Below are 14391 nucleotides of genomic sequence, written 5' to 3' on the forward strand. Positions count from 1 at the left end.
TTAATTTTTTAATACCGTGATGAAATTGTAAATATCAGAGATAATCTTGGAGCAAGCTTCAAGTGCAAGATTATTAACTGATATTTCCCCAATATAATTTAATTTGAAATCTGTTTCCCACTATTTTGAAAGTTATAAAATTGCATACATTGAGAATGCAGCACCACATATTTCAATTCATTTCATTTTCTACTTCCCTACTCTCAAAATTTGATTGCCTTATAAAAACAAAAAAGCAAAATTAAAATCAAAACAGTCAAGTAAGGGTGATCAAGGAATATATTATTTTATTCTTAATGAAAAAGGACAACAGCTTAGATACAAAGGCAAAGAAAGTCACACAGTCAAATAAATCAAAAAGGGACAAAATCATAAATAGAACTATTCGAAAAATACTCTCTTAAAAAAATTGAATGTACAAAACATTTTACAATAAGCACAATATATAACAAAAAACAATTTACAATCCCTTAAATATTTCCACCAATTGAGACAAACTTGTATAACGACCATTTATAGATGAGTTTTAAAAAAATTAAAAAATATTCCTTTAGTTTGGGAACAGAAAATCAATATAAAAAACTTGTTAATCTATTGTATAGTATAAATACTTTTAACACCATTCCGAGCAATAATTTCTAAATTTGGGTCTTTTGAAGGATTTTTTTTCAACAACCACAAACATTCTACATCAAAAATCAATGTTACTATAGGTTAAATATTGGATACCACTGATATTCAGTTTTTTTTTCTTTTGAATATCTGCTAAAAAAAATTTAACTCCTTTTCAATTGAGAATATTTTTTGAAAATAATTTGAACAATCACTTTTAAGATTTCAGAATCTGCATAAAATTTTTTTAAGTATAGAAAAACCAATATACTTCTTCGTACGAAGAAAAATAGCTTTAAAATACGGCAAGGTGAAATGGACAGTTTGAAATATCCTTGAATTTTAAAACGTTTTAAAAATTTGATATTTGGATATTTGTGTGTAAACAATATTCATATCGCTTTATGACATGTAAAAAATGAATTTACAAATTGCTGATGCTCCGAAAAATTCATCTCAACATCAAAAAATTTTAGATTCAATATTATTATTAGGTAAAATTATATTACACATACAGATATATTTCATTTAATACGAAATCATTAAGTAACATGTTATCCATACATCAAAGTATAACAGTATGCATAAAATTTTGTTAATGTGATGATCGACATCAAATTTGTACTTATTTATCAATAAGAAATAAAAAATATCACCAGAAATGTCGATACTTTAACCCTTAAATATACATGTTAGGAGCCACAATATAATAATCTGAAAATTTCAAGTATACAATAATATTTGTACTTCAATATGGAACAAGACTTATTAAATCTGAGTATTCATCTTGGAATCAATATTAATATTTCTGAAACATCAGCAACATTTTCATTCAGGATATTTCATAGCATAAAAGTGAAGTGTATAACTTGATGGTTACCTAACACTAACCATTTTCACTTCAATAAAACTAATGATTGAGAAAACCAATCACACCACGATTTTAGTGTCTTATCACTTTCTTATTTTGCACTTTCAAAGTCATAAAGTTTGTTGTTTCAAGATAGTTAACTGACCTTTAACAGTGTGGAAAGTCGGCCTATTTTCAGGGTTCAAATCCCAAGCTTGTCTCATTATATCATAAACTTCAGGAGGACAGCCTTCTGGAGCTTCCATCTTATATCCCTTCTCTACATGCTTCACCACATCAACCAGAGGTATTCTTGGATAAGGAACTCTACCAAAAGAATATATTTCCCATAACAAAATGCCAAAACTCCACATATCAGACTTATTCGAGAATTTGTTATATTTGAGAGCTTCCGGCGCAGTCCATTTTATCGGAAGTTTAGCAGATTCTGAAGCAGCATAGACATCTACTCTTGCTAGGCCAAAATCTGATACTTTCGCCATTCCATTTTCTGCGATCAATACATTTCTTGCTGCTAAATCCCTATGGACGACGTGCATCTTTTCAAGGTATTCCATTCCAGCACTTGTGTCTGTAGCAAAGTTGATCTGGTCTCTTCTGGTAACATGCAACCTTCCCCTTGACCTCAAATAGTCCACTAAATTCCCTTTGCTCATGAATTCGGTAACTAAATACAGGAGATCTTTCTTTCGTACAATGCCTAAAAGATTGACCAGATTTTCATGGTGTAAGGATTTCATAAGAATTGCCTCGGCTTCGCTAGAATCTTTCAGTACTTTAACTGCCACCTTGTTTTTCTTCCATTTTCCTAACATAACTTCACCAAATTCACCTTTACCAATAGACTCACAAATTTCCAGTTCTTGCTCTGGTATTATACATAAATCGTCAACTTGTAACGGTTTGACCAGTTGTGTACATAAACCATCGGCATCCATTTTATAATGTTGTATCAGTTTTTCTAAGTTATCGAAAAATTCTTCATCGTCGATGGTGTGCTTTCCATCTTGTGTTTTAATTCTATAATGTTCTACTTTATTTTGGAAACAAACGCATAATGTATAGTCTCCAGGGAAATTAGTCGACTCTCTTATGAGGAATAAGCCATCGGTTCTAGGAAGTAATACCCGTTCAGCTTCTTCTCTAGAGATTTTGCCATGGAACCAAGGCATATGACTATATTTGGGATTTAGTCTCAGGGGGGTTATGAGGCAATTAGTATTGACATCACGTCTATCGTGCAAATCTTCATTTTTGATGTTCATGTTATTTTCGGTTCTTAACAGTAAATTGGTATCATGCATGAGATTGTTATCCATTTTATTGATTGGAATCTCACCAGGAGCTATCCAGGGGGCGTCTTCACTACGTGTTAGAGGGGACGTATCGCTTTGTAAGTTTTTTTTTATTCCTCGTGCAGGGACCATGGGTGGGATGCTTTCCGGGGCCGGTTCCCATTGCTGGCCACCCTCGGGTTGTCGGTACTGGTCAAAAATGTAGGGTTTGTACCTCTGTGTAAACGACGAGTTATGACTTGTCATATCTCACGCGTTCTTTAACACGTTTATCTGCAAATACGAATGAAAAAATTGTATTGGAAACGTGTTTGGATCTCATTTCAAAATACTAAAAATTACTGAATTAACTAATTGGAGAATTGTGCCGTTCAATCCACAAAAAAGCGCCTATTTTCAGTTTTGGAATATTATGAACTTAGGAGCACTTTTTTTGAAAATAATTACAAAAGGTGTTCCACCATCGTTCCACTACTCTATTACGGTTAAGCGAAAAAGTTTTCTTTTTTTTCAACACAGTAACATTAGTCTCCATTGAAGGTGTATTCTTGGATTGTTTGGAAATACATTGGGTGTACCAAAAAGGTTAAAGGACCAAACATATGTTTTTCTTATAGAACACCCTGTTTTTTTATTGAATATTCAGATTGCATGGAATAAATGAACCCAAATTTGTTGGAGATTCATATGCCTTACCGTTTTTTAGATATTTTGAATTTTGATAAATTGAAGGGACTTTGGAAAAACCTAGTAACTTCGAAAAGGATTAATTTATTTGAATGAGATTTCGAAAGTGAATATTGGAAGAACGGAGGTAAGTACTGACTTTGATAATCATTGAGAACTCTACTGGGTGTTCAAAATGAGACGATTCATTGATGACTTTTTCAAACATTAATATGGGCTTATATGAATGGCACACCCTATATTTCCTTTTCTAATTTAGTAGAGAATTTTTATGATTATCAAAAAATCAATACTCCACTCCATTCTTCTAGTATAAACTTTCAAAATCTCATTTGAATAAATTCATTAATTTTGAAGTCAGTAAGTTATTCCAAAGACCCATCAAGTTATCAAAAATCAAAATATCTCGAAACCGGTAAATTTTAAGCATAACAAACTTGGGTTCATTTATTCCATGTAATCTGAAAATTCAATAAAAAACAGGATGATCCATAAGAAAAATCATATGTCTGGTCAATTACACTTTTTGGTGCATCCTGTGTATTTCCAAACAAAAATGAGAATGTAGCTCTAACGAAAACGAATGAAAGGTCCTGTGTCGAAAAAAATAAGTCGAGAATTTCAGCCTTAACCGTAACAGGGCGTCGCGTCTATGGTGGAACACCCTGTATAATCAACCGAAAATGATATAGCGAAATTCCAACAACTCTCTTCTATTTTAAATAATTTACTTTGATGTAAGAACTATCTCTCATCAAATTTAATACTGATAAGAAAAAAAAACAGTAAAATGAAAATTACTCTCCTACGTATTCAATCCGAAACTGAAAATTAGCGTAGTTTATGGCTTGGCCTCAATTCAGTCTAATACCACATTCAGACTAGTTAGTAGGTGAAAAATCTTCAATTTAAATCAAGAAGAACCTGTTAGAAGACACCCCCTGGATTCACACTCATATACATCTTACCTATTGTTTTTCAACAAAACTCATCTTAGTTATAATTCATAATACTGATCAATGTTATAAAAATAAATAATGTGCAGCGTCAAATTGAATTGCTGCATGTTATGCACAATTAATTGCTAATTAAACCAAATCATTCGTTCAAAATGAGAAAGCAACATCTACGAATATAAACATGACATGAACTTGATGTTAAAGGTACCTATACTGGTAGAGGTTGTATGTATTTTTTATTTCCTCAAACTTTTACTGTGAAGAAATAGACATGCTTAATATTTTCATCTAGCCTCTGAAAAACTCATTTTAATGCAAAATTATTCAGAACATTATGCAGCAGGTCATTCACTATGTCAATATAAATGTTTATATCCACTCTGAAATTTTCACAATTCGAATCTGCCACCTAGAGTTTTCCCCAGAAACTATTGAACTATTTTCATGTAATTTGTTACAAAAATAGGTTGTTTTATCCCATCGATCCTCCTCGATAAAAACTCTGATTCATAAAACTCGTAAGCTGACAATTGTTATGTCTCGAAAAGTATACAACTTAGTGAGGAAAGTGGGAAAAAAGATGTTATTAAATACAATCTGTTTGACGCAAAATATCTCTTATAGTATGTATTGGAGTTTTTAAGTTTATATTGTAGATAGTTGATCTAATTGATTTAAAAATTCAAACAGAATCGAAAGAACTTAATAAAAAGGTCAGTTATCTTTCAAAATAAAATAAATTGTTTGGTTCTTGTAAGGAGAAATCAGTTCGGTATACTGGAACCAATTAAAACCATCATCTTACTGCTAGAATCCTTATCACTGATGCCGTTAAAACCTACCTTTAACATCAGTATTCTGTCAAAAAAAAAAAAAATGGAAAAGCTGTGACAGCATTTACACATTTTTAACGACAAATCTTCGAATGTTTTAATAAAACCAAAGACAACAGCAGCTTTCTATTTTAATACCTAATAAACTGTTCATTTGTGAATATTTTATTGTAGTAAAATTTGCAACAAAATTTTGCTTGAAGTGATTTCATTGCGTGCTATCGAAAACATTACTTCATAACGAATTATATTTGTATGTTTTTCCATCTTTTGATTAAATCATGTATGAATGTGGTTTATACACGATAACGAGTTTAATCTGAATTTGACGTTAATTCTGGTGTTATTAGAGGTTGTGGAAGATATTATTAGAAATAATAGCATTATTCTTCTATCGAAAATTATCAATTGAATTAATTACATAAGTTGTAATGTTTACAATAATCTCAAAAGAATAATATTGGATTTACTCGGTCTTCACTTGATGGAAATTCATTTCAAATCGAAAATAATATTAGTTTTATTCTATTCCCACTTCAAATTATAATAATTTCAATTGTTTCGCTACACAGTATCTTCTTCGAAATTCATTAAAAATGTTAAATCCGAAGACCTAGTCATCCAATATTGAAAAACATTAAAACTGATGTTAACGATTCGTTAGAGTGAAAATTCGTCTGTCTAATGCCGTCTCTACACTTACGACGCGAGGGTATGAAGTATTGCAAAGGATTTCCTAATAAGAAGTTTCATTTTGAATAAGGTGCCGCTGTAATTTTTGAAGATGTCATCTTTTGACATTGGACTACGCCATTATTACATTACTGTTAGAAGAAATATCTCTGATTTCGTTTTGAACTGAGCAGCCACTTGATGGTGTTCCCTCTTAATGCTTTTAAAAGTTCAGTTATCTAATACAAGAACCCAAGCCAGCAATTTCGTATCTTTGCTGATTGGATCCTTGAAATGCATTAAAATTATCCGGATATTCATCGAAAAATCATCTTCAGTGATAAGGTCCATTTTCACTTCGAGTGGCTAAGTGAATACGCATTAGGAAATTGGAAAAATTCAAGAATGATTGTTGAAAAGTCTCTCCATCCTCAACGTGTCACTGTATAGTGGTGGTTTTGGGTTGGTGGTGTGATTTAACTTAATTACCAAGCTATGATTATTGATTTTATTATGGCCGGAATAGATATTGATGTGGACGACGTTTAGAAGAGTTTTCTGAACGTCTTATTTCTCGAAGCGGTGATCACAATTGGCCACCGAGATATTGTGATTTAACACCTATAGACTTTTTTCTTTGGGACCACGTGGAAGATAAGGATGGCAATTGACAATGCTCAACAATCGATTCAGGATCTTAAAGACGGAATTTGTTAAGTTATAAAGAACATACTACCGCAAATGTGCGAATTGAGCATGGAAATTTTCATGAAAAAGATATGGTGCTGCAATCGTAGCCTTGGCGGCCATTTGGCTAATATCGTTTTCCATACCTTCAATGATACTCTTCACAACGAAATAAACATATACTGTTTTCTTTTTATTATCAAAATGAATAAAAAACCCTATTAAAAGAAATCAATAGCGAAAAAAGTAGCCTTAGCAATAATTAGGAAATAAACTAAAAACGCAAGATGGTTTGAATGAGGTAGCGTTCCCCGATTATATTCAATCGATATCAGTACTTGCGCAAATATAGTTTTCGAACAGCTATATATTTCAAACTGGTCCAATGAAAAAGAGAAATAAAAAAGTTTTCGTTTGATCACACTGATCGATCTTCGAATATACAATACAGACTCACCAATTTTATGTTACTTTCGTAAACATCAGGAGAGTAAAATTTTGTGAATAAGATTGATTAGATTACTTCATTGCTCCTGAATATATCATTCATAAAAGCTTGAAGGAAGATAAAATTTGTTACAATACAATAATATACTAGGTGTGGCAAAAGGTGAATGAAAATATAAACCAGAAATGAATAAAATTCTCTTTGTTGATGAGATTATGTTTTTTTGTCAACAACAACTTAATTCAGTAAGCTTTGCAACGACAAATCGACTTTCTCGCAAGTTGCTTTTCTTCTATCACAATACCATGACAAAATCATGACAATTCATATTGAATGGAAAAACACGACAAATTTCACTATGGTTTATTAATCCCTTGTAAAATATCTCAAATCAAAAAGAGCATTCAACGAAATTTAAAAAAAGTTCAGGTAGATTTGAACCCAGGTCCTCCGCGTCAAAGTTAGATTAATATGATGGTCATACATAAATATATTATATTAAAAAATTCATAACTCCGAAACTTTAAGCGCTTCCTTCCTCATTTTATTTTGTTACAAATCTCTTGCATAATTATCGTTTGAAATTAGGCATTTTTTAAAGTAGAAGTAGAATTTTATATCGAGGTACTGCATTATATGAATCAAACGAATGAATTTTCGTAATTGCCATTTTAATGAAGAAGATTGTTCTCACCCAATAATTCGTAATAGCCAATGAAAGCTTATACGATGCAACATGGACCTTGAAAATTCATGAATAATTCAAAAATCGCTGAAGCGAACATTCAAGACAACAATAACTATTCATAATAAACAGTCGAGCAGTCGGTTATCAAAATGTGTACTGTTATTTTTTATGCGAGCTCGATCTACAGAGTGTTTACTAATTTTGGGGCAAAACTGAAGTTTTGAACGTGATTGTACTCATCAAAATGAGAAGAAAAGTTTCCATAAACATTTGTACGAAAATACTTCCTGTTCGAAATACAGCCATCCGAACACATTTTAATTATATTAGGCCAATTGAAAAGTATCCGATCTGATGTACAGATGACGGTGGTAGTATTAAATCCATATGATTTTTAGTTAGTACCAACCTTCAAACGATATGTTTCAAAATTCAACATCAGTCCTGCCATTAGTTTGTGAGATATTGCGTTGTGAGTGTGGCTACTTTTGTTATTTGAAAAAATGGAAAAAAAAAAGAATTTCGTGTGCTGATAAAATATAGCTTTTTGAAGGGAAAAATACAGTTGAATCAAAATCTTGGCTTGATGAAGAGTTTCCGGGGTCAGTAATCAACCACCATTGATTGGTATGCTAAGTTTAAACGTGGTGAAATGAGCACCGAAGACGGCGAACGCAGTGGATGCCCAAAAGAGGCTGTCACCGACGAAAAAATCAAAAAAGTTCACAAAATAATTTTGAATGACCGTAAAGTGAAGTTGATCGAGATAGCAGACATTGTGAAGATATCATCTGAGCGTGTACATCATATCATTCACCAATATTTGTACATGAGAAAGCTGTGTGCAAAATGGGTGCCGTGCGAGCTCACAATCCATCAAAAGCAACAAAGTGTTAATGATTCTGAGCAGTGTTAAAAGCTGTTTAAGTGCAATAAACCTGAATTTTTGCGTCGATATATGACAATGGATGAAACATGGCTCCATTATTTCACTCCGGGGTCCAATTGACAGACAGCTGAGTGGACTGCTCATGATGAACCGAATCCAAAGAGAGGAAAAATACAACAATCAGCTGGCAAGGTAATGTCATCAGTATTCTGGGATGCGCAAGGTATAATATTCATTGATTACCTCCAAAAGGGCTAGACCATCAACAGCGATTATTATATAGCGTTATTGGTTCGTTTAAAGGATGAAATCGTTAAAAACGGCCCCATACGAAGAAAAAAAGGTGCTGCTTCATCAAGACAATGCGCCGTGTCACAAGTCAATAGAAACAATGGCAAAATTGCATGAATTGGGCTTCGAATTGCTTCTGTATCCACCGTATTCGCTAGATCTGGCCCCCAGCGACTTTTTCCTGTTCTCAGACCTAAAAAGAATGCTCGCTGGAAAGAAATTTAGCGCCAATGAAGAAGTGATCGCCGCAACTGAGGCCTCTTTTGAAGCAAAAGACAAGTCGTGCTATAAAAATGGTATCGAAAAGGTGGAAGATCGCTATAATCGCTGTATCGCCCTCGAAGGCAACTATGTTGAATAATAAAATCGAATTTTGCCAAAAAAATGTGTTCTACTATGGTAGACCGGGGACTTTTCAATTGGCCTGTTACGATTAAAATGAAGTCTTCGGATAGCTGTAATTCGAAAAGGGGACATTTTCATACGAATGTTTATGGAAACTTTTTTTGATGAGTACTATAACCTACTGACGTTTTTCCCCACGAATGAGTATCACCTTGCATACCGACTGAACTTAATTCTTAACAAAATAGGTACGAGAAAGCATACCTGAAAACAATTTTCCGTTTGAAACTAGAAACTAACAATGGACACAATGAGGTGAAATAATGAACAAGCTTCTCAAGAATTTCAAATCAGAGAATGGCCAAAGATGGCCGCGTTTCACATAACCAACGATACGATTAGTTTCATTAGGAAAAATAATTCATTAGGAAAATATGAGAAAAATGAGTCATACCTATATGTTGTGTGCACGGTATCTTAACAATGGTGTGAGTTATTAGAAGATTAAACAGAAGGAATGCCTAGAGTTCATTAGAGGAAGCTTCTGATGCCAATAGAAGACAGTAATTATCAATTTTTTCTACTTTCCAAAATCCGAGTAATTTTCGAAAATACATATATCGGAAACTCTTGGGGTCTGTTGTGTTCAGTATAATTTTAATGATTTTGTATGACGTCAAATTCAAGAAAATTAATTTGTATGAATTTTAATTCTATGATTTTTAGTCTTGAAAATTCATGGATCGTGTTTTCAAATTATCAATTAATTTTATTAAAAGAAATTTAAGTTCTTGAACTAGGGTTTTTTGCAATGCTTTATTTTTTGAATATCAAAGGTAATTTTTTTGATTTCCAAGATATTTTTTTACTTCAGCACTGTCCTTTTTTAATCTTCTTTCATGAGAACATTTCATCTGAAAATAATGCCAGTTGTAATACTATGAAATTATACAAAAATACAATAGTTTTGTGTGTGATCATAAAGTAACGCGTAACATTCTTTATTAGTTAAATTAACAATATTATCAAAAATACTTATTGTCTAGCGGCAATTGGTTTGAATTTAACACCCTGTAGTTTGTTACATTTTTAGATTAATAAAAATGTATAAAAATAAGAAATAATTTCTTTCATATTCTGTCTGCTAGACCACAAGTACCAAACATGTTTGGAAACACCTCATTTTTATTAATCTAAAAATGTAACAAACTACAGGGTGTTATATTCAAACCAATTGCCGCTAGACAATAAGTATTTCTGATAATATTGTTAATTTAACTAATAAAGAATGTTACGCGTTTCTTTATGAGCACACACAAAACTATTGTATTTTTGTCCACCCTGTACCAATTGGAATAAACATATGATACATTTTTGGAATCAGCTCAGCTAGAGTAATCGGAAAATTGAGACAAAATGGGGGTGTTCCATTAAAAAAAAAAATGACGGTGACGTCATTACTCGAAAGTTGTTCGCCCTGTATATTAGATTATTATTTTAAAATACGGTAAATTGAATTCAAAAATCAACGTGTTTCAGGATTATTTCTCAAAATGGTCTGTTTAGCTAAAAATGAATTTGTTCCATACTTTACGGACACAGTGTATACAGGATGTAAGTATCTGTATCCTGCATATATTGTATTGCAATTATTAAATGTAGAAATTCGTCAAAATGTTTTTAAAAAAGTTAAATCTATATGAGGGGGCCGATAAATAGTACAATATTTTTTAAACTGCCGAATAGCCTATTCTGAGTGCAAATTTTCATATAATCTTCAAATGCTGTTGTTGCTCAAATAATTGTCATGAAAGTCAGAAATAAATGCATATAATTTTACCGGAAACTCTAAAAATATCAACCCAAACATAAGGAAGTGTCATAGTACGCCAAGCACAAACTGCATCAAACAGTTGGTAATTTGAATCGCAATCATACAGTCCGTTTATCTATAGTTTGACCATATATGAATTACAATAATGCTTCATCGGAAACCAAACACACGTATGATATAATTTACTCAGGTTGCGATGCGTAAAAAAAATTCAGTATCCTCACCTCCCATCATTTGTTTTCGCAAACTAGGAAGAAATTGATGGGAAAAAGAGCGTAGTTTTGCAAAACATCTTTCTCGATTCAAACTGGAAATAATTATCGATACTGCAATGGACAATTATTTATAGAACACTTATTACGTATATTATTCGAATGCCACTTATCGATGTACAAAATACGCTCTGTTGAATTTCAAATTCGGCTTCCGGTTTTTTTTTTTGACCGAGCAAAATTAATATTCTATTTACGTAAGAATATTTAATGTCGGTTCGCGAATAATATTACAAATGAGTCGATATAAACAATTTTCAGTGTTCGCTTTTGAGAAATAGATCTAAATCTCCATTAATGCAATCCAAGAGAAGTATACACTGAGAGAAGTGTTTTTTTTGATATTATGAAAAATGCATTAAAGTTAATAAATCATTTATTGGATATATGGACAAACAAATATTAGTTTCATGGAAATAAATTATTTATTTGAAATCCCACCAATAATCAGCATTTATTTTTACACTTCATTTATTTACGCATAACTTATATTAATAATGCTGAAGAAATATCCATTTGAAAGAAATAAATATAGTTGAGGTAAATATATCATTGAGTAATAATTAATAAACCTTTTTTATATGTACCATAAATTAAAAAAAAATTCATTTCAGTATTGGTTAACGTATTCCTTAGATAATTATTTTGGCTGTTTCTATTATCAGATTGTTAGGGCCTGAGAAGAACCGTTTGCCAAATTACGTAATTTTTTAGAGTTCATATTGAGGATATCCGGGTTTGAACCCTAGTCATCTTGATCGCATCTGTTCCCTCCAACCCCTGTTCTGCCAACATCACTAATAACTAAGCAGGTACAAACGATCTGAACCCAAAATTCAGAACAGATGTGCTAAGCGGCGTTCAATAAGCCCATAGTAACACAGATTTTATGTTTAAAAAGGAAATTCAAATCAAAGGAAAAGTTCAAGGACAGATCCTTCAAGGAGATGCGCTTCTCTATGAGGGATGTGTCCTCAAACTTTTTCACAGATTGGATCGCTAGAATTATGTTAGTTTGTTAATTATTAATAAATCCTATATTCCGAGTGAATAAATTATTGAATTCTTGTAAGAGTTTATTTATAAATAGCAAATGTTCGTTAACTTACCAGTTAAATTTGTTGATAATAAACAACAAGTTGATATTTAGTAAAATTCTCGTAGTTTTCTTATTTTCTGCTCCTTTTCAATTTTTTTCAGTAAACTGTAGATAAAATTATTAATTCAACTTGCATATTCAATCTTTTGTTAAGTACTGGCTTATTAATCACTATACAGGGTAAATCAAAAGTTTGTTGTTAAACAATAATTTTGAAACATCCTGTAAAATAATTTCGGGTTCAAATTTTTTCGTATTAGAAATTTTCATCAAGATACATTTCTTTTCAACATTTTGTTTTTTGGTTCATGGCTTTTAGTGCACAAGTTCATTTTTGACAGGGAAATGGACTTGTTATCATCTATTTAACTTAAGAAATGAAATTTTCCTATAGAATAATTATAATTTTGTTAATTCACTTGGCTGCAGGACTAATATTGTCGATGGTCAATTGGCCTTTGGTCAATAAATATCGTTTGTTGTTGTTTTGAAATTTTCCTCAAGATGCTATTCGAAACCTAATCAACAGTACGTATGCACGCAGTAAATAACAAAATATTAATCTGAATTAACAAAAGAACGTTTTTTTAGGTTATTTACGTTGCAGTTGAATTGATTTGTTTTGATTTTTTACTGGAATTAATAAGTTTGCATGAATGAATTTCGAACTGATTGATTATTATCATTATAACTGAACAACATATTGTTGCCTTCTCATTGGTAGTCTCATAAACTGAGCTTTCGCATTGACATTATGTCACAATGAGCCAAGCAATATCGTAAAAATGTCTTAATTTTCTTTAAATTAGGTTAAAATTGGTGATTTGAAAAAATTTAACTACGATATTATTCCATAGGATATTTCAAAATTAGGTTTCAACAAAAAAACGTCTGATTAACTCTGTACAGTGACTAATAAGCCAGCATTTAACAAAATAGTAAATATGCAAGTTGAAATGAATCATTTCATCTACAGTTTACTGAAAGAATTTTGGAAATTTTGCTAAAAATAAAAACTGAGAGAATTCAAGTATCAACTTGTTTTTTTTTTCGCACCTGAGTGTATTATAGACTCAAATGCAGTGTTTTCCAATAAAAGGTTCCATTATGAATAGCCCTCTATCTGAATGAAGGAACGAGTGCTAAAAAGCTTTCGTTAGTGTTTCCCTCATTTTTTTTCGATAATCTTCTCGTTTCTAAATATGATCAAAGAAGTATTGTAAAATTCATTGGTCAGCATGCGAGGAAAAATAACGTTATTTTCTATTCAATGATGCTCCTAAATTTGATCATTTCCCAGTTATTTGAAATTTTCTTGATTTAGGTATATTGTACGTAGAATAAATGTTTCGTTTCGAAATAGGTGAGCACACTTAAATTTCCTCCTCTCCATTATCAACTACTACTCTTGTCAATTATATTTCACAGAATATTCTCATGAAAGAGATTTGATGATACAGTTGAAATTTAAAGTGGTTCAGAATTTAATACTAAATCTATCAGAGAAGAAAAATTAAAAAAAATATATTTTTCATTCCCTGTATAGCCAGATATATATATAATTTTCTTCAACTTGAGAGAGAATATCCATTAAATCACTCGAACTTTGGACCCCTTGTATACTCACTCCGAAATTTTAACTAGAATTTCATGGGAGTTAAAAAGTGATTTCATTAAATGTAGGTTCAATATTTTCTTTCATCGCCCTCTTAGAGACCTCTCAGAAGCTTGAAGATTGTGCAAGTTGGGATAAAAGGTTGATTTCAATACGTTATTGGATACGATAATTCGAAAACAAAGACTCCTCTCATTGAACTCCAAAGAATATGTTAATATTATAGGCTTTTTCTTAATTGGAAATGTGATACTTTTTAATTATACATGAAACTATATATCATTGTTCTCGTAT

General features: G+C 31.6%; 1 protein-coding gene across 4 annotated transcripts in view; it reads right to left on the reverse strand.

Moving 5' to 3' along the window:
• LOC123680490 (tyrosine-protein kinase CSK-like) overlaps nucleotides 1–14391 on the reverse strand; it is a 36233-nt gene that overhangs the window by 3230 nt on the left and 18612 nt on the right. For 3 of the 4 annotated variants that reach the window (XM_045618414.1, XM_045618415.1, XM_045618416.1), the window contains one exon: nucleotides 262–3051. The exons of the other annotated variant lie outside the window; for it this stretch is intronic. In XM_045618414.1, the coding sequence (XP_045474370.1) occupies nucleotides 1594–3024 (1431 nt within the window). In that variant the 5' untranslated portion in view covers nucleotides 3025–3051 and the 3' untranslated portion in view covers nucleotides 262–1593. Of the gene's footprint in view, nucleotides 1–261; nucleotides 3052–14391 lie in introns of those variants that run through there. 4 annotated transcript variants of the gene reach the window in all.

Source organism: Harmonia axyridis, chromosome 5 (genome assembly GCF_914767665.1).
Source record: "Harmonia axyridis chromosome 5, icHarAxyr1.1, whole genome shotgun sequence".
NCBI classification, from domain to species: domain Eukaryota; kingdom Metazoa; phylum Arthropoda; class Insecta; order Coleoptera; family Coccinellidae; genus Harmonia; species Harmonia axyridis.